General features: G+C 45.5%; 1 protein-coding gene across 5 annotated transcripts in view; it reads left to right on the top strand.

Moving 5' to 3' along the window:
* The window catches only part of Ptpn13 (protein tyrosine phosphatase non-receptor type 13), a 178,070-nt gene extending 158,410 nt beyond the window's left edge, over positions 1–19,660 (top strand). For all 5 annotated transcript variants that reach the window (XM_038346696.2, XM_038346705.2, XM_038346688.2 and 2 more), the window contains 7 exons: positions 1,213–1,316; positions 4,719–4,867; positions 6,999–7,089; positions 9,327–9,664; positions 11,915–12,130; positions 15,503–15,565; positions 19,025–19,660. In XM_038346696.2, coding sequence (XP_038202624.1) covers positions 1,213–1,316; positions 4,719–4,867; positions 6,999–7,089; positions 9,327–9,664; positions 11,915–12,130; positions 15,503–15,565; positions 19,025–19,117 — 1,054 coding nt within the window. In that variant the 3' untranslated portion in view covers positions 19,118–19,660. The remainder of the gene's footprint in view (positions 1–1,212; positions 1,317–4,718; positions 4,868–6,998; positions 7,090–9,326; positions 9,665–11,914; positions 12,131–15,502; positions 15,566–19,024) is intronic.
* Positions 19,661–24,309: the final 4,649 nt, after the last annotated feature.

Here is a 24,309-nt window from a genome sequence, read left to right as displayed (position 1 = left end):
TGGGGAAGTAGGAACAGGCAGATCTAGAGCTGGCTGGCTGGCAAGGTTCAAGCACTTGAAATATCCTGCCAGGTGTACTATACCTGAGAAGCAATGCCCAAGGCTAGACTTCTGCTCCTACACACGAAGTACGTGCTTACCCTCGCACATGTATGCACACGTATGAAAGAGGAGTCACATGTTGATAAAAATAATGCCATCCATGTTGACACAAATGAAACCATCCCCAAAGGGACTCCTTGCCTGAGTCAAGAGACCTGGAGTCTGTCTGCAACTAAAACTACAGGTGCACTTCAGCTCATTCCATATCTACCATATGTCTCAAACACTGTGCACTGGAGGACCTTACTTAGTTAGAGGGTCTCATGTTTAATTCCATATCTACCATATGTCTCAAACATTGTGCACTGGAGGACCTTACTTAGTTAGAGGGTCTCATGTTTAATTCCATATCTACCATATGTCTCAAACACTGTGCACTGGAGGACCTTACTTAGTTAGAGGGTCTCATGTTTAATTCCATATCTACCATATGTCTCAAACACTGTGCACTGGAGGACCTTACTTAGTTAGAGGGTCTCATGTTTAATTCCATATCTACCATATGTCTCAAACATTGTGCACTGGAGGACCTTATTTAGTTAGAGGTTCTCATGTTTAATTCCATATCTACCATATGTCTCAAACATTGTGCACTGGAGGACCTTATTTAGTTAGAGGTTCTCATGTTTAATTCCATATCTACCATATGTCTCAAACATTGTGCACTGGAGGACCTTATTTAGTTAGAGGTTCTCATGTTTAATTTTGTTTGTATTTTAGACAAGGTCTTGCTTTGTTGTTCAGGCTGATCTCTAACTACAAGGTTCAAGTGATCCTCCTGCCTCAGCCCCCAGAGGAGCTGATGGCACAGAGAGTACTACCATACCCAGTCTGGATTTTTTTTTTAAATCAGAAAGTTTAATTTTTATATGTATCTGTTTATCGTGTGTGTGCCCGTGTGTGTGCTGCGCACATCCCACAGCTCGCGTCCTTCCATGTGGGTCCCAGGGGCAAACCTGGGTCACCAGGCCCGATGGCCCACTGAGCCATCTCACGAGCTCAGGAAGTGTCGCAGTATTGTAGCTGTTATAAAGAAAATAAGTGACTTGAATCGTGACATTTAAAATTATCTTGGAGACAAAAATATTTCAAATGTGTTTGTTGGCATAGCTTACCTGAGGCATCAGAGGAGGGGACGTCTGCTGAAGACGGAGTAGCACGAGGAAGCAGCGAATTCCCAACAGAGACAGCAGACCATGGAGACTCCAGCAAAGGCAAGAATTTCATTACCTTTTTTTTTCATTAAAAACAGTAGGTAGGGAAACTTATTAAAAGATGCTTTCCACAATATACGAATGTTATTTGGTCATATGTATGTGCTCTTTGGTTTTATGAAACCAAATCACGTGAAACTAAATCACATAGACATCAACTGTGGTTATCAGAACCAAGTTGTTTGCATAGTTGGATCCTAAAGCTTCAGTGGCTAAGGGTAAATCACAAAGTATATTGAGAAACCAAAGGGCTCATCTTATTTGCAGTAAAACTGGAGGAATATATGACGTGCAGGCACTCCAGTTACCCTTGATGGTCAGCCTCTCCGGGTGCCAGTGCTCTGTCCTCTCGGGACCAGTGGAGAGACACCAGGGCTTCACTTCTCTCTTCATGCTATATTGCTGTCATGAAGGGTGGAGTTCTATTATTTGAAGTCTATTCTACTTAGTTTCTATTACTGTAATAAAACACCTTGACCAAAAGCAACTTGAGAATGGTTTATCTGCCTTAGACATTCTGATCACGGTCCATCACTGAGGGGGTCAGTGCAGGAATTCCAGGAAGGATCCCAAGCAGAGGCCACAGAGGAGCTGCTTACAGCCTTCTCCCCAAGGCTTCCTCACCCTGCTTTCTTAGAGAACCCAGGAGCACCTGCCCGGCAGCAGCACTGCCCACAGTAAGCTGAGCCCTCGTGTGTCAATCAAGAAAACATGCTACACACACGCAGACTTGCCTACATGTCTGTCTGATGGAGGCGTTTTCTCAGCTGAATTTCCCTCTTCCCAGATAACTCTGACTTGTGTCAAGTTGAAAAAGACAAACGGCAGCAAACACCAAGCACAGAGTCCTGGTATTTTTGTTGGTTTGGTTTGGTTTGCTTTTGATTTTTGAAACAGTCTCACTACATTCCCCTGCCTAACCTGGAATTTGTAACATTAACCAAGCTGACTTTGAACTCACAGAGATCAGCTCGCCTCTGCTTTTTGCATGCTGGATTAAATGACTTCTTAATGTTTTAGAAGGAATTCGTGGCTTGAACCCTTTTTCTGCTTAGGTAGACTTGTGCACAGTGCTCCCACGGGCTCCGGCAACCCATGCTCGTTCACCGAGCTGCTCCGCCCCAGTTGTATTCACACCCGGTTATAGAGAGCGCATTACCGCTAACCATGCCCCAGCTAGAAGCTGAGCTTTGGGGTCCTGCCCAGCCCTGTGTTCCCTGTGGTGCTCAGCACCTCTGCAACCTGCACAGTAGCTGCACTATGTCTGCGTCCTGACCAGTCAGTGAGTTGTGGAGTCTTCCTCTGCCTGGGATAGTAGTTTGACTGCTGTTATGAATAGTCCATACGGCAGGCTCACTCGGGCCAGTCTCTGCCAGGGTCTTTGTTTAATTCAGCCCCTGAATAGCCCAAGAAAAGTACTCTTCTGCAGGGAGGAGAGCGCCACAGGCCAGGGCTTCAGCCCTGAATGCCAAGAGTGGGTTGAGAAGGAAGCCTGTATTCTGAGCAGTCTCCTTCTTCCCCAGCCTAGATTCTAAAGAGAAGTAACGGGAACTAGGTGGGGTTTCTATCGGAAACCTTCAAGGGCCTGCCTTAAAGGTTTTTACTCAGGGTTCAAAAAAAGAAGCCGAATAAGTGTAGGAACTAAAAAGTCTGGTGGCTGTAGGAAAAAATTCTTCTCTCACACATTCTTTCTATTCTTGTGCCGTTACTCTCTTTATTCTGCTGCCTCTACCCTATTTCTTCTGTCTTAATTGTCTATAATTTTGTTGCTCTAATTAGAGCAAAGACAGGGACTTCTCTGTCTCAATTCTAATTCCAGTTCTCTGTTACAATACTCTGTTCCAGTTCATTCTTGTTCTAATTATTTTACATTGTTTCCTTTTTCTTCTACTTCTCTGTCTTATTTCTTCTACATTCTTATTTCTATCTCTACATTCTTATTCTACTTCTGCTGTTTTAAATTCCCAAGCATAAATACATCTATTCATTAGCAACTGGTTAGTAATAATAAAAAAAAAACTACAAGGAAAATTCTCGGGACACAGGCATTCTCTGAAGATAGTAGCAATGTTCACTGAAATTCTCGGGACACAGGCATTCTCTGAAGATAGTAGCAATGCTCACTGCTAGTTTGTAGCGAACCACGGCTGCGGCTGTGAGGGGTCCCCAGCCGTCTTTTAAGAGGGCTGCTTACAGTTTACAGGGAGAAAACTAAACCATAGAGATCTAAGGAAAAGACAAAATACATGTATTATTTTACATTTCTTTTTTTTTTTTTTTTTTTTTTTTTTTAAATTTTTTTTTTTTTTGTATACAATATCCTGTCTGTGTGTATGCCTGCAGGCCAGAAGAGGGCACCAGACCCCATTACAGATGGTTGTGAGCCACCATGTGGTTGCTGGGAATTGAACTCAGAACCTTTGGAAGAGCAGGCAATGCTCTTAACCTCTGAGCCATCTCTCCAGCCCTTATTTTACATTTCTTAAGTGTGATTAATAATATCTGGACATGCTTAGTCAGCTAAGTGCTGTTGATCTCTTGAAGGGCTAAGATAGAACAAGGACAGACGCCTGTAACACCATTCTAATTCATCATAAATCCTCTGAAGGGCTTAGGTCCTACAAGGCCAGACACCTGCAATTTCATAAGTAAAATTTGTGAAAGTTCCATTTGTGACCCGTCCACAAGGACGCATGTCTGGATCACTTGCTCCATCAGTAAGGCTAATGATAGAGAACATGCTTCTAAGTTTCCTACCCTAATGTGGAGAACATAGTATAGAGAGAACGTCATCCTTTTGACCATCCACAATATGTGTGCCCGTAAGACTGAGATGTAATCATGAGATACATGTTCATATTACATGAAAATACACAGTAACAGGGAGATACCATAGCTCTTATTGCACAAGCAAAATTACAGATGAAAGCAACAGTTTTTGGAGTCAGTGGTACTGCTGGCTTTGCCAGGCAGGGCTCCTCCATCTGAGAATAATTTCTCGGGTGGGTTGACATCCGCATTATCAGTTGCTATGAGCTGTAATTGCGTCATGCTCCCACTGTAGCTCATGATAAACGATCCTGACAGTTTTCCTAATATAAATAGTGCCATTAAAGTCAAGCAGAAAAGAACATGTGCTCCTTCCAAAAAATATGAATAGCTGGGAGTCGCAAGCCTCGCAGGCTTGTGAGCAGGGACGCCGTAGCTCTTCAGTGCTGGGTAAAGCAGCTGGTGTGGTCACAGAGACTGGGTGGACTGTGGTCGTCCGCCAGTCAGCCACGCTGCTTTATAGAGACGCCCTTTGTGTGGGACGATGGCGAATGAGAACAGGCACAGGGAGCTCTCCTATTCCTTGAGCCTGCTCTGGGGAGAACTGAAGAGTCCTCTGGTCCTCTCTGGTAGATCGCCCCTTTCTGACAAATGAGGAGCTGGCTGCCCTGCCAGTGGTCAGAGTCCCTCCGTCGGGCAAGTACACCGGCACTCAGTTGCAGGCCACCATCCGCACACTTCAAGGCTTGCTTGATCAAGGGATCCCCGCTCAGGAGCTACAGGTAAGTGGCATGTACATTTATTTGATGGAGAATGTGTCCTTGCTAGCCCAAGGGTTGGAAAAACTTCCATGTCTTTGGAAATACCGATCGCTTTCCAGCACTACCCTGTACGGCTGACTTCCACCTCTAGACACATCACCTTTTCATATCTAATGATGACTAAGCAGGATCATATTAACTGCTCGTGACTAGATAGATTTTTCTAATGATACCCTCCATTCCTCAAATATAAAGTCTTTTTAATAAAAACAATCTGGTTATGATAACATATGCCTGTGTTCTCAGCTCTTGCTAGTTGAAGGCAGAAGGTTCAGGAGTTCAAAGTCATCCTGGTTTCTGCAGGGGGTGTGTTGGTACAAGGAGTTGCTGCAGCTAGACATGGCCCCTCTGGGGTATGCATGCCAGTTTGCAGCCCTTGCTCCTGCAATCTTACGGCAGGAAAAATGCAACCCCACTGTGGTTTGTGGTAACCTTGTCCCTGTCCCTCAAACCATTGGTTTCATGGCTCACCCCTTCTTGTCCCTGGAAGGAGGCACTGGACCGAGAGCTGCTGCTGTGTATGAGCCTGCTCGGGTGTACCCCCCGGGACCACTCGGGAGCTGGGTGTACCCCCCTGGACCACTCGGGAGCTAGGGTGTACCCCCCGGGACCACTCAGGAGCTAGGGTGTACCCCCCGGGACCACTCGGGAGCTAGGGTGTACCCCTCGGGACCACTTGGGAGCTAGGGTGTATATTCCTTCTCTCTAATCTCATCTTGTAGAGATGAGATTGTCTTCTTTAAGGCTGGGGTTGAACACTGTCACAGAAGCTCCAGCACATCCTCTCTAACAAAGAGCTTTGTTCCCCTCCCCAGCACCTTGCTGACTTCTAACAGGCATGTCGCCACACTTGCTATTTCCATTTTGCCCTTGGAGCTGTAAGTTCCCTGAGAGCTATAGCTGTCCCTTTACTTGTCACAGAGCCTTGCATGTCTACAGAAGAGGCAGTCATCATGTCTTTTTTGAGTGAGAAGATAGATGAAAATGAGGAAGAACTGACCATTGCACAGTGGACTGTCTGACAACAGCAATGCCACACACCATGGCCAGTGACCCTACAGATTACTCTGTCTACAGCAATACTACGCACCGTGTCCTGTGACCCTGTGACAGATGATACTCCAGATATTGGCTTAAGAGAAACGTGCTTCTGTAGGGTTTTTTTAAATGTATATACAGACATTTTTAAACTGAAGTTAAAACTTAGCATCAAAAATGCTGTCCGTTAAGTGAGCTGGAATCTGTAGTGTGAAGCGGCAGGGCTGCGTCCTGCCACCCGGCCACCGGCTAGCTTTACACCCGAAATAATTACACGGAAACTGTATTCTTTTAAAACACTGCCTGGCCCATAGTTTCAGCCTCTTATTGGTTAATTCTCACATCTTCCTTTAACCCATATTTAGTAATCTGGGTAGCACCACAAGGTGTGGCTTACCAGGAGAGATCTTAACCTGCGTCCATCTCGGAGAGGAGCAGCATGGAGACTCCCTATGGAGACTGCCTGAAGCGTCTCCCCAACTCTACTTCCTTGTTCCCACAATTCTGTTCTGTCTACTCCACCTACCTAATTTTCTGTCTCTTAAAGGGCCAAGGCAGTTTTCTTTATTAATTAACCAATGAAAGAAACATAGACAGATAACTCTCCTCCATCATTTCCCCTTTTTCTGTTTAAACAAAAAAGAAAGGCTTCAACTTTAACATAGCAAAATTACATATAACAAAACAGTTATCAAGCAAGTATTACAGTTACAATATTTAAATCTATTTTATCTTTTATCATAACTAAGGAAATCTATAACTATCTATTTATTCTTCAACTCCATCAAAGACTCCAGAAGGATATAATGCTACCTAAGTAAACAAGAAATAAGTAACTTATAAAACTCTAGAAATGACAGAGACAACTCGCTGCCTAGACAGTCACCCAAAGTTCCTCTGTCCGGTCAAGGTAGTGCAGTTAATAGGCTCAGCAGCAGCTCACCAAATCCACCCTGAAGTCTCGGGCACTCACAGTTAGCCCTGATCAGTATGACAGACACAAATTATGGCGTTAGTCACAAATTTAACCTTATGTCCATTTTGTTAATTGTAGAATCTTCAAGAATTAAAACCATTGGATCAGTGCCTGATTGGACAGACCAAGGAAAACCGAAGGAAGAACAGATACAAAAATATCCTTCCCTGTGAGTTCCAGTGTGGCTCTGAGTGTGTGTTCCCTGTGAGTTCCTGTGTGACTCTTATTGAGTGTATGTGCAGTGTGAACTGTTAGTCTGCTAGCCTGACCCGTTGTACCTCACACATAAGTACATGCGTGCACACAGAGGCAGAGCGTTTCACTGGTAACAAGTCTGTAGATTACAGAGCAAATGCCCTTTCCCGTGCTCTGAGACTCTGGAGCTCAGCGTGGCCATCTTGGACATTCGTTGCGGTACTCCTGACGTTTTCAAAACCATTTCTTAATTAGAAGTCAGTTGGTGGGGCTGAAGAGATGGCTCAGTGGTTATGAGCATTGCCTGTTCTTCCAAAGGTCCTGAGTTCAATTCCCAGCAACCACATGGTAGTTCACAACCATCTGTAATGAGGTCTGGTACCTTCTTCTGGTCTGCAGACATACACACAGACAGATTATTGTATACATAATAAATAAATATTTTTTTAAAAAGTCAGTTGGTGATGCATAATCAGTAATTCCAAAGTTGATTGGCAAGCGTGAGAGAGTTCAGTTGGTAGAGCGTTTTAGAAGTGGAGACAAACAGCTACTTGAAGCTTGCTCTCCAGCCTGCTCGACCTAATCAGCAAGACTCGGGTCCCAGCAAGCCGCCCTGTCTCAGGAAGATGGTAAAGGCTCCTGAGGAATGACACTTGAAGTTGGCTCTGCACACACATGTGCATGTAAACACATGTATATCTATTCTTACACACAAAGTGTGTGTATATTATTCATGTTTAAATACATATTAATTGCTTCCTAATGATCATCCTTGGATTTATGTGTATCCTCACCATTAGCTTATTCTACTTTAAGTTGACAGACATGTAAAGAGCAGCCATGTGCATGCGTGTGTCTGATGACCTGCCATGCTGTGTGAACCTTTCATTTGTTTTGGAGTCTAGAAGGAAATAAAAGGAATGCTTTCAACCCATCGTTTTAGCCAACTATGTGATTTTCTTTTCAGTGCGTGTGTGTGTGTGTGTCCCCAAATTTTAACTTGACATCTTCTTCCATATTAGCACTTTGTGTTGTAGGGTGTGACACTGATCCTTTCATCCCTGCAGCCCAGAAATGGCAATCTTGTCGTATAGAATATGCAACTGAGTTTTTCAGTCAAGATGGAAAACATAAAATTCATTCTGAAAGCTCTCTGTGAAAACTGAGACTGGCATGGTAGTACATGCCTTTAATCCTGGCACCCAAGAGGCAGAGGCAGGTTGATCTCTAGATTCAAGGTGATCTGCATAGTGAGTTCCAGTACAGCCAGGGCTACACAGAGAGGCCCTGTCTTTAAAGACTCTAAGACAGTTTAATAAATGGAGCATTAGGTACTTAGCTGTTGCTGTCGCTATGAGACGAAGATACATTCAGATTTGTATTTTGAAGTCAGAATGTGACAAACTATAAGTACAAAAGTAATTAATTTATTGTTAGGAAGTAAATTGTGAACTGAGAGATGAAGGGCAAGCAATAAATTTGAAATCTATTTTTAGAGGTTTTTACCTTGATTGCCACCAAATTACTTGTTAAATTTATAAATATTTAAAATAAAAATGAGGCCAGCGCAACAGGGAAGGATACCAACCCTGGTGACCACATGGTGAAAGGGAAGAGAACCTTGTCATGTTGTCTTCTGACCTCCACACATGTGCTGTGTGACATGCTTCCCCCCAAAACACACACACACGTAATACAAAATGACAAAATAAAAAGTGTGTCTCAGGTCTGCGTGGGAGTCGGATATGTCAGTCACGCTTGGATAGTATCATTTCTATGCTAACTTTATTCCGTGAAAGCGTTTGTCCCATCATTTGAGTCTATGATCATTGGCATGGAGATACTGACAAGGAAGTAGCAAAGATGTTTGTGTTTGCTTCTCTGATTCCTTACTATGACGTTCTACTTATATGTGTTAAGTTTAATTTCAGTTGCATATGTTATCACATTAAGTATACATTTTTACTCTATTATATATAATGTAAAATGTATGTTAGCAAATCCCAGGGTTCATAGAACGCCACCAAGCTAACATCTTAGATACATGAAACAAAAACATAAATGTAACGTGGGCCGCTGCTGTGTGTTTTCGTGTGGCGGCAAGTCCATAGAGGGCTCCAGGAGCTATCGTGGCCTTGGACTGCTTATTTGTGAAACTCACGGTGCCCGTGCATGATCATGACATGGACCTTTCGCTGTGGACATTCACAGATGACACCACAAGAGTGCCTCTTGGAGATGAAGGTGGCTACATCAACGCCAGTTTCATCAGGATCCCAGTGGGGACACAGGAATTCGTCTACATCGCCTGCCAGGGGCCTTTGCCCACTACCGTGGGGGATTTCTGGCAGATGGTTTGGGAGCAGAGCTCCACCGTGATAGCAATGATGACACAAGAGGTGGAAGGAGAAAAGGTCAAATGCCAGCGCTACTGGCCGAACATCCTCGGCACGACCACCATGGCCAATGAGAGGCTGCGCCTGGCCCTCCTGAGGATGCAGCAGCTGAAGGGGTTCGTTGTCAGGGTGATAACCCTGGAGGATATTCAGGTGAGTCATCTTTGCTTTTCCTAGTCCTTGCCTCCTCAGAAAGGCCTGCACGTTTACTGGGATTGTTGCCATGGAAGCAGGTCATCTGCTGTGATTTTGTTTTTGAGACAATCTCACATAGCCTAGGCTGGCCTCAGAATCACTATAGAGCTACAGACAGCCCGAAAGTTCTGATCCTCCAGCTTCTACCTCCTGGCTGCTGGGGTGAAAGGAATTCAGTGGATTCCTTGCTTAGGAATAAATGGTGCGTATTGGTTCAGAAGCAGTAACATACATAGAAACTTGCTTTTTTTTTTTCTTCCCCTAAGGTCTAGTATCTAAGTAGACTAATCCAAACTGTTTTTAAAACTCTGATTCTCAATCATGCCTTGTGAAAGCAGCCACCGTATTTAGTCTGGACAGTTGTGCCATAATGACTGTCATTTAGATGCTTCCAGCTACAGTTGTCAAACACGGAAGATGAATTTAGTGCAGGTTAGCTAAGTGACTGTCCCTCATACAAACACGGAGGATGAAGTTAGTGCAGGTTAGCTAAGTGTCCGTCTCTCATACAAAGCCACCCTGTTCGTTCCTTCAGCACTGCACCCCTTGCTGGTCCTACCTTTCCCAGAAATAGGAGTTTTGTGCCGCCATGTTTGCCGTTTTCTTTCTTTCTTTATGTATATTGTGCCTGTGAGTGTGCATAGATGTGTATAAGTACACTTATGTGCAAGCACATGAGGAGGCTGGAGGTTGATGTTCAAATCTGCCTCTATGGCTCTCCACCTTCCGTCTTGAGAAAGGGACTCACTAAATGTGAGCCCACAGATTGAGCTGCACTGGCTAGCCGGCTGCTGCCAGTCAGCCCCAGAGATCCTGTGTCTCCCCAGCACTGGGATTGAAGGGACATAGCCATGCCCATCACTTTCTGTGGGTGCTAGGATCCAAACTCAGGTTCCTGTGCCTGTGTGACAAACTGAGCTGTCCCTTTCTTATTTTCTAGGGAAAAGAAGAAGGTATGTTGATTCTCTTCTATTGGCATGTCAATGTTATGTGAGAATTTCCGTTGTTTTATTATTTAGCAAAGTGGTCAAGGTTTTACTCTTTTATGAAACCTAGACATTTTTAATTGGCATATAAAAAGTGCACATTCTCTTAGGTACACTGAGATGTTTTAATAAACCTGTTAGCCTTGCTCAGGTTGATAAACCTGTCACCCTTGCTCAGATGACTTTAGCTGTCCGTTATTCCTCAAGTGATTTGACCATATATTATACATGTGGTTATAGAACTCACACCCCAAAGTGAATCCCAGGGGTTCAGCAGTTTTAACAGTCAAAAGCTATTCCATACCTCATGAAGCTCGGTTCCTGAGTAGGAGAAGATGGCGGTATAGCGCTGTGGGAAAATCAAGCAGGGAAAAAAACAATTGACACACAGTGAGATGTGGGTTGTAGGTGCAGTGGTGGGTCAGTGGGGGCTGAGGTGGCAGTTGAGGAAAACTGAAGGAAATAATCCGGCCACAGAGGATCCTGGGGAAGGGGGGCCTAACTGGAAAATAAAAAAAAAAAAGAACAGTTCTAATGTTGAATATTATCAGTGTATTAATTTAAATGAGCCCACAATAACTAGGTATGGCTTTTGCCTAGTCTATACAAGAGCCTGAATACCATCCCAGCCTTCTAGGACTATGTGGTGGTGTAAAACTAGAAGCCCTCTTGATAAGGTTTTCTGTGCATTTCCTTTCAGTCGGTTCTGTTTTGGGTCACGGTGACATCTTGTTATGTATCTCTAAGTGGCCCTTCTCTCTTAGTCTGAACCCTGGAAATTAGGTATATTTTATCATGCCCAGCTTTATGTATTTATGAAGCCTTTTCATTCCTTCCAGTTTTCCTATCGCTCTGATCAATATACTCTTTGTATGTTTGAAAAGATTTGAAAGAGCAATACAGTGAGGCACTGGCTTAGGAACAGTGTGACACTGTAACAGTGAGGCCCTGGCTTAGGAACGGTGTGACACTGTAACAGTGAGGCCCTGGCTTAGGAACAGTGTGACTGTAACAGTGAGGCCCTGGCTTAGGAACGGTGTGACTGTAACAGTGAGGCCCTGGCTTAGGAACGGTGTGACACTGTAACAGTGAGGCCCTGGCTTAGGAACGGTGTGACTGTAACAGTGAGGCCCTGGCTTAGGAACAGTGTGACACTAACATTGAGGCCCTGGCTTAGGAACGGTGTGACATCCTAACCAGCTCACTCTGTTCACACTTTCAGACAGGAGAGGTGCGCCATATTTCTCATCTGAATTTCACTGCCTGGCCCGACCACGACACACCGTCCCAGCCAGACGACCTGCTCACGTTCATCTCCTACATGAGACACGTCCACAGGTCAGGTCCAGTCATCACACACTGCAGCGCTGGCATTGGACGTTCAGGAACCCTCATATGCATAGACGTGGTCCTCGGACTAATCAGCCAAGATCTTGACGTGAGTAAAGATATTGTTGAATCTACCATTTAATACTGTGGGTATTTAAAAGCGTATAAGCTCTGTGGGCGCTGTCCTTCCTTACCCCTTGCAGTCCCTTCAGTTTCTCTGTAAGATAACGTCAGTGTTGCCATGCTTACAGGAAATACCCAAGTCCAAAAGACAGTCCACTTTGAAGAGGAAAATACTGGGTTTTGTTATTGTTGTTACCTGTAAATAATGTTTTTGTCTGAAAATTAATGTTAATCTATTGCTCTATTAATTAATGTTAATATATTTTTAAATATATTTAAAAATAGTTATTCTTATTTTTAAAAAGTAAAAGCTAGGCAGTGGCAGTGTATGCCTTTAATCCCAGGACTTGGGTGGCAAAGGTGGGTGGATCTCTGACTTGGAGGCCAGGCTGGGCTACAGAGCACATTCCAGGACAGCTGGAGCAACACAGAGAAACCTTGTCTCAAAACAATGCACACACACACACATTTTATAGCAAATAACAATATGATTGTACTTCTGGATCATAAGTTAGTATAAAACCTACTTGTCAAAATCTACCTTGTATTTAACTATATATATACTCTGATTAAAACCATGTCTCCTAAAGGATTTTGGATGGAGCTGTTCTGTCTCGTGCTTGATTCCATTATAAACCATGATAACTGAAGCTGAGGCGAACCCAGAAGTCCACCTGCCCTTGCTTCAGACTGCTCAGTGTCAGCTAAATTTAAAAGATTTGGAATTTTACTCAAAACAGCAGTATGTGAGAAATATTGCTTATGTTTTTGTTTTGTTTTTTGAGACAGGGTTTCTCTGTGTATCTCTGGAGTCTGTCCTGGAACTCGCTCTGTAGACCAGGCCAGCTTCAAACTCACAAGAGATCCACCTGCCTCTGCCTCCCAAGTTCTGGAATTAAAGTCGTGCACCGCTACTGCCCAGCACTTACAGTTTAAGAAATGAACTAAATTTCAGAGGAAGGAACTTTTGTTGAAGGTTTTCAAACAGCGTTTGATGCGCTGGCACCCTGTTACCGAGATTCGGGCAAGGGGCAGGAGGTTAAAATACACAAACACACATAGACAGACAGCGACACGGGCCATCCTTGAATTCCCCAAGAATGCCCCCTTTATTTTGTTCAGGGGCAGATTATATAGAGATAGCCATGCTCCAGCCAAACCCACCAGAAACCACTCTCCTGCCATCAGGAACTCCTGAAGGGCTCGTGCTCAGAACAGCTGTAGGCACTCAGATCAGGGGATTACAAGAAATTCAGGATCTGGGGTCTCACTGCTCCCAACATCTCCCCCCTAAGTTTTTTATAAAACAGTGCCTGATCTTAAGTATTCGGGGGGATGAGGGGTCAGTATCTTCAGGTAACATGTACTTCAGGCGCTGCTGTGGCATCCGCCAGGCTAGGCACCGACTGGGCTGAGGCAATGTGCCTTCCACCACAGCCACTTAGCAAAGCTCTGCTCCAGCTGCCTTCTAGCCCCAGCTGCATTCCTTCTGGGTCCAAACTGGTGAATGGAGTGGAGTGGAACTCAGGGAAGCAGGCTGCTCTGCAACCACTGAAGGGGCCCCACTTAGGGAATTTGGGCGTTGTCAATCTGTCTGGCTACTTCCTGCTGAGTGGGGACGCTGCATTTTTAGGGATATTTACTGCAATTTACTGCCATTTTCCAGTAGCGTTCAGACACGGGTAGAGGTTGTGCTGCGCTTCTGCGCCCTGAGGCCCGCGCTGGAGTGGGCCTAGCGTTCTTGCTTCTTCGATCCTCGAGGCAGGTCCCGGGGTTTGCATGTCGCAGCCCTCAGCGCCCACCTCCTGGAGCCACCGCCGCTCACACTCCACTGCCAACATTTCAGGAGGTCTCGGGGATTCAAGCCACATGAATATCGAATAAATCCTTAGACTCTCATCATCTGTGGAGACAAAAACAGAACCTCCTTTCCAAAACATCAAATTCTTAAACCCATATTTTAAGAAAGATACCTTTCTTAGCAGTTCCTAGAATCAAATGTCTTTCTCCAGTCCAGAACACAAAAGACAACACAGTCAACATATCATACATCTGTACACATTTATCTTTTTAAGCTATATACATTCTTTCTATCTTTTCTCAATACATACGTCCCCTCTGGCCGGGGACAACCCTGTTCGTTTACCCCTCTTTCTCGGTTGACTTCCGCTTGCTGTCAAACCGAGCGAAGGACGTCAGGATTAACACATATACCCCAATCTACCCTCACCTTCTGAGGGCGACCTCTCAGCGTTCCCTAGTTCCCGATATCTCTGCTGGGACCACCAATTGCCACGCACCGCGCCCCCTTGTCTGCGTTCAGTGCGCTTTTACCCAGTTCGCGAGATTCGGGCAAGGGCAGGAGAGACAAAGACACGGGTCATCCTTGAATTCCCCAAGAATGCCCCCTTTATTTTGTTCAGGGGCAGATTATATAGAGATAGCCATGCTCCAGCCAAACCCACCAGAAACCACTCTCCTACCATCAGGAACTCCTGAAGGTCTCGTGCTCAGAGCAGCTGTAGGCACTCAGATCAGGGGATTACAAGAAATTCAGGATCTGGGGTCTCACTGCTCCCAACACTTAGAAACACCATAAATGATATCATAAGAAGTCAGTTCATTAGGTCATTACATGCAGAAGAGTTCAGACAGTGGTAAGGAGGGCACCAGATTGGTGCCTAGCCCGTTGTCAACAGAGAGGCTTCATCTAGCAACTTATGGGAACAGATGCAGAGCCACAGCCAAACATAACACTGAGCTTTGAGGAATCCTGTGGAAGAGGGGGAGAAAGGATTGTAGGATCCCGAGGGGTCATGGACACCACAAGAAAATGCACAGAATCAACTATCTGGGCTCTTAGGGGCTCACAGAGACTGAGCCAACAACCAGGGAGCCTGCATGGGACTGACCTAGGCTCTCTGGACATATGTGACAGTTGTATAGCTTGGTCTTCTTGTGTGACAGTTGTGTAGATTGGTCCTCTTGTGGGACCCCTAACTGACAGTTGTGTAGATTGGTCCTCTTGTGGGACCCCTAACAGTGGGAGCAGGGGCTGTCTCTGACTCTTTTACTGGCTTTCGGAACTCTGCTCCTCATACTGGGTCACCTTGCCCGGCCTTAACACATGAGGAGGTGCTTAGTCTTACTGCAACTTGATATGCCATGTTTTGTTGATAATCATGGGAGACCTGCCCTTTCTTAAACCAAAACGGGGGTGGAGGAGAAAGGATTGTGGGAAGAAGGGGAAACTGTTGCTGGGATGATTTATTTAAAAGAAAAAAAAAAGAATTCTACATTGGGTCAGCTGAGCATCTTCCGGGCTCTGTGTCTAACACGCTGCTCTGTGTCCCCACAGTTCGACATCTCTGATTTAGTGCGCTGCATGAGACTACAAAGACATGGCATGGTGCAGACAGAGGTGAGTCCCCATATGCTAATGAAGATCCATTTTTAAGACTCTCATGTTTTAAAAGTGCTCTTAAACGTTTGTTCTCTGTTATAGTTTTCTTTGGGGGATGGTCTTGCTGTGTTGTCTAGGCTGACCTGGAACTGTAGGGCTCACTCTTCCTGCCGCAGCTTCTCAGGCAGCTGGAAGATCAGGAAAGGTCTGACGCTTTGCCCAGTGATCTTTTTAAGATTTCCTTCCATATTGCAGTGTAAACAAACATCTCTTGTCATAAAGAGCTTTTTCTTTCAGCATGAGTATTAATTCAGAAAATAATTAAGTATTTTAGATTATCTTTTTAGATATTATTTTTAATTTAAAAAAAATGGAGAAAGGGAGCAGGAGCAATAGCCTCTTCAGTGAAGTGTGAGGTCCTGGGTTTGATCCTCAAAAACCACAAAACATCTGGGAAGGTGGAACATTCCTGGGGTTCAGTAGGCAGCCAGGTTGGCTAGATCTGTGAGCTCTGGCCTCACACATGTGCACACACAGCACACACACACACAGCATATACATACACACACACACAGCATATACATACACACACACACACACAGCATATACATACACACACACACACACACAGCATATACATACACACACACACACACACACACGCAGACAAGAGAGGAAGGAAGGAGAGGGAGGAAGAAGAAATGCAGTGGTCACAGAGAGTGGATGTGCTAGAGACGTATTGAGGGCATCCTTCCCCACCCCCGGGCTTTAAAAGACAAAGGCTGCTGCCCTCTGCTCTGCCATGAGGGAGTGGACGGGCAGAGCTGCCACAGCAGCACTGTGAAGATGGCTCTGCCATCTTCTGTGCAGGGTGCTGGCCAGGCGGCTCCCTCAGGCTGTTAGTGTTGTGTTGTTTTTCCCTACCTGAAACTGACTGTGGATGGAATCACCCAGTGACTCCCAACTGATCCCACCTGGTACAGAAAGTACACTCTTCTAACCTTGAGCTTAACATTGCTCAATCTCTCCACCCTCCCTTTCTTCTATATGGAGACTGTGTGGTAGATTTAAAACACAGAAATGGTTCTTAACATGTCCACAGAGTCACATTTGTCTGCCTCTTAAAAGCACAGGCACTGCTGTCCTTAGCTTGCGCACCTTTCTAGTTGTAGACAGTTTTGACTCAGACTGAGGCTCAACAACTGATTTCTAGCCCTGCCGTCGGAGCTCAGGAGAACACACTGATTGGCATGAGCAGTGTTCTTTTGCCTACGTGTTCGTTCACTCCAGGCTGTTGAGATCTGTGCACCAGCAGCGTCTCCCAGAGCCTATTGTTGAGTCAGACACAGGCTGCTACAGGACCAGAGACAATGCGTGGGGTGGGTGGTGAGTGTGGCGGGCCATCACATAGCTCTGAAAGTGACAAGCACTTTAGCCAAGACTGTGTCTGGGGACACAATTTTAAACAGAGTGACATCATTAAGAAAGTAGCACCCTCCAAGCTTGGTGCCCCATGCCTCTGACTTTGAGAACAGCTTGCTCTATATAGTGAGTTCCAGGCCAACCAAAGCTACATGGTGAGACCCTGTCCAAAATTTTAAAAAGTAACCCCTCCTTCAGTTGTTTGCCTACATGAGCCCTGTGGGTTCCAGTGGATAGACACCCCAAACTCGTGATCGTATAGATGACCCTGGTTAAAGTTGATAGACACCCCAAACTTATGATCATATAGATGACTCTGATTAAAGTCGATAGACCCCCCAAACTCATGATCGTATAGATGACCCTGATCACAAATTAAAAAAACAAACGAATGAGGAAAAGGGACCTGTAGCAAGCAGGGAGGGTGGTAACCATGGTAGAGAATGAATAAAAAGGTGGTGTTATTCCAGAGAGAAAGAATTAGAATGTGTTATATGCATGTTGAATTTGTAAAAGAACAAATCTAGTAAAGTTATAAGAGAGAGAGAGAGAGAGAGAGAGAGAGAGAGAGAGAACATTTAAGCCAAGAGCTGGTGAGTTCTCGGGCAGTGTCCTGCTTGCAGGGAGTGGGTCTGTGCGTTCACGAAGGCGCCTGTCCAGCCGGATAGGCAAGCTGCCACAGGCCTGTCTCCTGGAGTGACTGGGCTCATAGTGAGTGACGGCTGGAGCCCTGCATTAGAACATGAGCTGTGCGGGGCAGGGACAGGGCTAGAGAATCAGTTACAAGGTGAGCAAGACAATTGGCTACAAAGTATTCTGTGGCCAGAAAGACTTGTGTGACAGGGACTTGGTGATGGCCACAATGAGGAGTCACAGTGAGCATGGGAGTGAGCACACAGAAGCTAGAACGCAGGTGAAAATCAGGGAGGCTGAAGATGGCTAACGCTCCCTCTCTGCTAAGTTCTGATGTCTCAGGTCTGCGTAGAATTCTTGTTCACATGTGGGCAAGTTACAGCTGAGCTCCCGCTGTGGTTATTGTTTTATTGCTCTCCATTTAATATGCTGTGGGCTTTGTTTTATTTGCTAAGACTTTATCTTCAGCTCTGCTAGGTCTGTAGTTGCGGGCAGCTGTGAGCCGTCCAGGGATGTGGGGAGCCAAACTCCTCTGCAGAGCAGCAGTGCTCTGAATTGCTGGTCATCTTTCCAGTTCATTGTGATTCCTTTCCATTTATTTTCTGTCATTAATTCTTTGCCAGATAACAAGAAAACCTCAGATATCAGTATCATCAGCTTAGGCATTAATTTCACCATAAGGACTCATTTATCAAAGCTCATCGATTTCTTTACTCTTTTGACCAAAAATATTGAAAGAAAAATTATTTTATATTTATTACTTAAATATTGTGTTATTTTATTATGTATTAAAATTATACTATATTTTAATTTTTACTTCTAAAAATTAAACCAAGTGGTGGTGGCACTTGGGAGGCAGGCAGATCTCTGAGTTTGAGTTCAGCCTGGTCTACTGAGCAGACAGTCAGAGCTACATAGAGAAAACCATGTCTCAAAAAAAAAAAAAACTAAATAAATTTTATTTCTATATTTTTGCTCTGAAATATTTAAAGAAGTTTGTTTTAATAGAGTCTTGGCTACTAATTTATTGGCATTTTAAAGCAAGAACATGAGTTCAGTAGACCTAGAAAATCTAGGTTTTAGAGGTTGGGGAGATAGCTCAGTAGAGGAGCACTTGCCTAGCGAGCCCAGCCTTGGCTTTGGTCCCCAGCACCAAGCAATGAGACAAAATCACAGAGGGCAGGACTTCTTAGGATAGTTATGCGATGCAGGATCATTCTGCACATAGCCCATTGGCACCCACCCTCCCTTCTCTTTTTTATCAGTTTGTTGTTTGTAATCTTTGTGGTACTATACAGTTCTGTGCCCTGACTCTTACACTCGTGTTTAAACAAAGTTCCTGTTTCCAACCTTCTCAAACCTTAGTGTGTATAAACTTGTGCAAATGAAGCCTCCTCGTCTCCGCCTTTCCCACCCCCACAGGGTCAGTACGTTTTCTGCTATCAAGTCATCCTCCACGTCCTGACTCACCTGCAGGCTGAGGAGCAGAAGGCACAGCCATGGCTCCCACAGTGACCGAGAGCAGCCTCCCTCCCTCCTTGCCTCCACCTGACTCCTGCTCCACTCAGACAAGAGCAGCCAGGCCAAGCATTCACAGTCCTCACCCTTAGAGGAGGGTGCTTCTGCCAGAAAGCCAAGGGATGTGGTGTTTTACAGCCACTTTAACCTCTGATGGTTATCAAAACTCATTTAACACGGCAGGTCTTCAGCTGGAGGCAGCATTTGATCATAGTGGACTTTGTTACAAAGACAATGAGTTTATTTTTAATGTATCAAATCTTGTTTATAGGAAATTTTTCCAGTATTTTAATAAAGTAGATTTATTTTATAGAGGATACTTGAAGCCAGTATTTAAGCTTTTAATGACAGTAATATTGGCATAGAGAAGAAACTAGCAATGTTTACTGTATCGGTTTCTAATGTTTACTATATATAGTGTCCTGTAATATATTTATATACTTTTCATGAAGATAGGGTTCTCAGATACCCATCTGTCCCTGTGTCATCTGTTCCTAATGCGTCCTCTCACTTTGTAAATAAAACTACACTTTAAACTTGGACAGCCAGTTCAGGCGTCTTCCGTGTCCTTAACAATATGCAGGCCTCTGGGAGCTGGGGACATCCGCACCCTAACTCAGCCTTTTCCCTGTGGGTCCAGTCACACCAGCCACCAGGCATGAGGTATGTCAAAAGCCCTGCTGGCGTAAGGGCCATGATTTTGCTTGCTCTTCCCTGCCTTTGAGCGACACCACGCCACACTCCCAGCCTCTCTGCCTCTCTGAGCGCTAAGACAGAAGCTGTAAAGTCTCCACTACAGTAATGTTCAGAATACACAGCTGACCAAGGCGTAGTGAGAGGAGCAATCAACTCCCTATTGTGTGACTCTCTGTTTTTGAGGGGCCCACCACCCCAGATTTATCCCAAATAAATTATATATGGAAGCTTATTCTTCGTTATGAGTTCCTGGCCTTAGCTTGGCTTGTTTCTTACCAAAATAAATTATTTTTATTGAGCTATATATTTTTCTCCATTCCTCTTCCTTTCTCTCCCTTCCCCTTCTGTTGTAGGAGGGCCACTTGTTTGTTCCCAACTCTCCAGAACCGAAATAATCACACAGAAACCATATTATATGCAGTACTGTTTGGCCAATAGCTTAAGCGTATTTCTGGCTACCTCATATCTAAACTAACCCATCTCTATTAATCTGTGTATTGCCACGAGGCTGTGGCCTACCATAAAGTTCCGGGGCTACATGGCTTCTCCTGACTGCCTTCCTCCCAGCATTCAGTTTAGTTTCTTCCCCCACCCCACCCCACCCCACCCCCACCTACCTCTGTTCTGCCCTGTGCAGGCCCTAGACAGTTCTTTATTAACCAGTGGTATTCACAGCATACAGAGGGGAGTCCCACATCACCCTTCTACCCTCTCATGGTCCCCATGCTCCCAATTTACTCAGGAGATCTTGTCTTTTTCTACTTCGCATGTAGATTAGATCCTTGTATGTCTTTCTTAGTGTCTTCATTGTTGTCTTGGTTCTCTAGGATTGTGAGTTGTAGGTTTTACCAGTTTTTCTTAACCTAAATTAACCCAACTACATTTTACCTCTGGACTTTTATCTTTCTCTATTCCTGCATACCTTTCTTTACTTCCTTCTTCCCGGCTTGCTGTATAGCTGGGTGGCTGGGTGGCTGGCCCCTGGTGTCCTCCTCCCCTTGTTCTCTCTTTTGCTCCTTACTCCTCTTCCTCAGCTCTTCTATTTATACTCTGCCTGCCAGCCCCACCTATCCTTGCTCCTGCCTCACTATTGGCCATTCGTGTCTTAATTAGAACCATCAGGTGTTTTAGACAGGCACAGTAACACAGCTTCGCAGAGTTGAACAACTGCAGTATGGACAAAAGTCACACACCTTAAAATAATACCAACAGCTCCCCTGGGGGGCGGGGCTTGTGCTTGGTTTTGCCTAGCAGGAAGGACTGGACTCATGCTCCAAGAAGGTACCCAGGGCTTCTCTGAGCACCATCCTGGTTTACTTCACCAAATCCTGACTGTCACCCCCATTCTAGCACACAGGTCTCCCCACTTCTCCCAGCATGTTCTACTTCTGAGCCTTCTGGTTTTTGCTAAGTACAGCAGTTGCTGCTACGCCCACCTAAGTTGAGGAGGCTCCGGGGGCGTGGTGGCACCTTTGACTTCCTCCCGGGTAACAGGTTTGCATATGCATCCTGTCTCTGCATTGGCAGGCCCCTCCCTCTCCCACCTCAACTTTGCTGCCCTAATCAGAAGTGTGTTCACAGGTTAAGTTATAACCAACACTGTCATTGTGGTTGGGGGAAGGAGAGAGGAAAGGGAGAGAGGAAAGGGAATTCTATTGTTATCACAGGCTGCCAGGCCACAGGGCTAGGAGCTAGCCCAGCTGGGGGTCACTGGCTGCTGTCTGAAGCCAGCACATCTGGGGGTCTCTGGCTGCCATCTGAAGCCAGCATAGCTGGGGGTCACTGGCTGCCATCTGAAGCCAGCATAGCTGGGGGTCACTGGCTGCCATCTGAAGCCAGCATAGCTGGGTGAGGACAGCATTGGAGGAGAGTTTCTGGAAAGACTAGCTGAGAAAGGGAAACTGGAAAGCAGGTTGAGGTTTCTGGTGTCTGAGTGGAAGACTGATTATAACTGTGTCTGCCCTCATCTGGGTCTCAGTTCCACCCCATGAGATGACAGAGCCACTACGGTGGAAGTGCCGGGTAAAGAAGGCCGCAGTGCCAGCGGACGTGTTGGGGATCCCAGATGTTAAATCCGTGACTAAAGACAGACCTGTACATGCAGTGTGCTGGGAACATCAGCCAAAGCATACAGTGGCTCAAACAATGATTGATTCTGCTTTACTAATAGTTCTGGGAGGCCACCAGCCCAGCAGTCTCTGTCTCCCTGCCCCTCTCTGTTTTCCCTCTTCTAAGAACCCAGGTTGATGGCTGCACTGTGGCCACAGGTAGCTCTCCAGGTCGTCCTCAGAAACAGAAGGGTACCGATGGCCACGTGTGTAGTAGATGAAGGTATCCAGTCATGCGTGGGCCATGCGTCACGTCACTGCCACGTGGTCCGTCAGTAAGAACAGGACAGAGGACAGCTTGCATGCAAGGCAGCCTGCTCCCTGAGACAACTCTGCTATAGAGGGGAGGCCCCGTGACAATGAAAGTTTCTAATGAACTGAACTAGATTATGTTTAAAGATAAATGCTAAAGAGGATGGAACTCGTGGAGAAAACAAAAGACTCTGTGGGAGGAGTAGAAATAGTGTGGCCATTATGAGGAAGTAGGGCGCTTCCTCAAAAACCTAGAACTTGAGCTCACTTGTGGTCCAGCTGTACCAGTCTCCACAGGCAAAAAGAAATGCCTGTTAGTGTTTACTATAGTTCTTGATATCCGTAATAACTGCTGCAGAGCCAGTCCCAGTGCCTGTGTGCAGATACATGGTGGATTCAGCTATCCAGAGGACTGGAATCTGCCACAAATCAGGAAGAGATACCATGGTACGCAAAACCACAAAAACAAGTTCTCCCTTATACGTGGAACTATAAAGGAAAAACTCAAAAGATACTCATTGGTAGGTACTCACTGAGGGGGAGGGGAGGGGTGGAGTGAATAGGGAGGAGTTTGGGGGGACACTGGTAAGGGTGGGAGAGGAATGCCTAGGTATGACCAATGCTTGTCACACGTGTGCAAACACCATTGTGGATTCCAGTGGTGTGTATGGTTAATGTGTTCATTTAACAGAATCACACTGTATACAGTCATGAGCACTGCAGAATGAGAAACATCGATTTAGAACCAGCCATGGGGGCTCAATGTCCGTAATCCCAGCACCAAGTAAAGATTGCCCTGGGTTCAAAGCCAAACTAGGCTACATAGTTCCAAGGCAGCTAGCTGAAACCTGTCTCAAAAGACAAGTTAGCCTGCATCTAACTTTGGTAGCTGTGCCCAGTAGAGATATTTCTAAATTCTCATGATAAGTTAGGGAGAAGTGGACATTGGGGGAAGGCATTTTTCGGCTTTGTTTGCAGAGAGGCTGCCCCGTCTTTTGGTTAAGAGATGACTGGTTATTAGAATGTGGTGGTGCAAAGCCAAGAAACTTGAAGAGCAGCTTGCAGCAGCTGCTCCAATCGCAGATGCTTGGCTATGGGAGAAAATGTTCATGGTTTTCTTAATTCAGAAATATTCAAGGTACCTTCTTTTTATATGTGTGTATTTGTTTGCTTCCACCCTCTTTTTTATTAATTTTTCCCGGCCCAGTCGGGTTCCCTTGCCTCCTCTCCTCCAAGTCCCTCCCTACAATCTTCCCCTTTCTTTCCATCTACTTTCTCTCCTTTCCCTTCAGAAAAATGCAGGCTTCCACAGATATCAGCCAGCCATAGGAGATCATGTTACAGCAAGATACTCACTTCCTCTATTAAGGCTAGAAGAGGCAACTCAGCAGGAAGAAAGGGTCCCAAGAGCAGGCACCAGAGTTAGAAACAGCACTGCTACTTCTGCCAGGAGTCCCACAAGAAGACCAAGCCACACAACAGCAACATGTGCAGAGGGCCCAGGTCAGTCCCATGCAAGTTCTCTGGTCGGTGCTTAAGTCTTCGTGAGCCCCTGTGAGCCCAGGTCAGTTGACTCTGTGTGGTTTTCTGTGGCGTCTTCCGCCTCTCTGGCTCCCATAATTCTTCCTCTTCCTCTTCTGATGCTGAACACATCAAATGGGGGGGGGGGGGGGGAATGCAAGTCAAATAATCCCAAACTAACTCTGAATAGAGTATTCTAAGGTTTTTCTTTATTAAAAGAGAAAACTAAGGAAACAGAAACGGGGGAAGAAGAGAGAGAGCTGGGCGGGACCGTGGCTTTTTGGTACCCTAAGTCATGCCACAACCTGGTCCAGACTCTTAAAGGCCGTTGGCTGAAGGAGGTTCCCCATCACTCTTCCTCTTCCATGGGATTTCCCAAGGTCAACCTAAAATTTGGCTGTGGGTCTGTCTCAGGATTTGTTTCCATCAGTTGCCAGGTGGAGCCTCTCTGATGACCATTGGACTAGGCAATGACCCTTGAGTATAGCAAAATATCATTAGAAATCATTTCAATGACGTTTTCCTTTTTTGCCATCGTGTTTGGTTCTATCCTAGGTCTCTGGGCTGTCCAGCCTCTGGGTCCTGACACTCAAGGCATGGTCGAGGGTGGGT

This window comes from Arvicola amphibius, chromosome 1 (assembly GCF_903992535.2).
Source record: "Arvicola amphibius chromosome 1, mArvAmp1.2, whole genome shotgun sequence".
NCBI lineage: Eukaryota > Metazoa > Chordata > Mammalia > Rodentia > Cricetidae > Arvicola > Arvicola amphibius.
The sequence above is the reverse complement of the archived record's forward strand: the minus strand, read 5'-3'. Positions and strand labels throughout refer to the sequence as shown.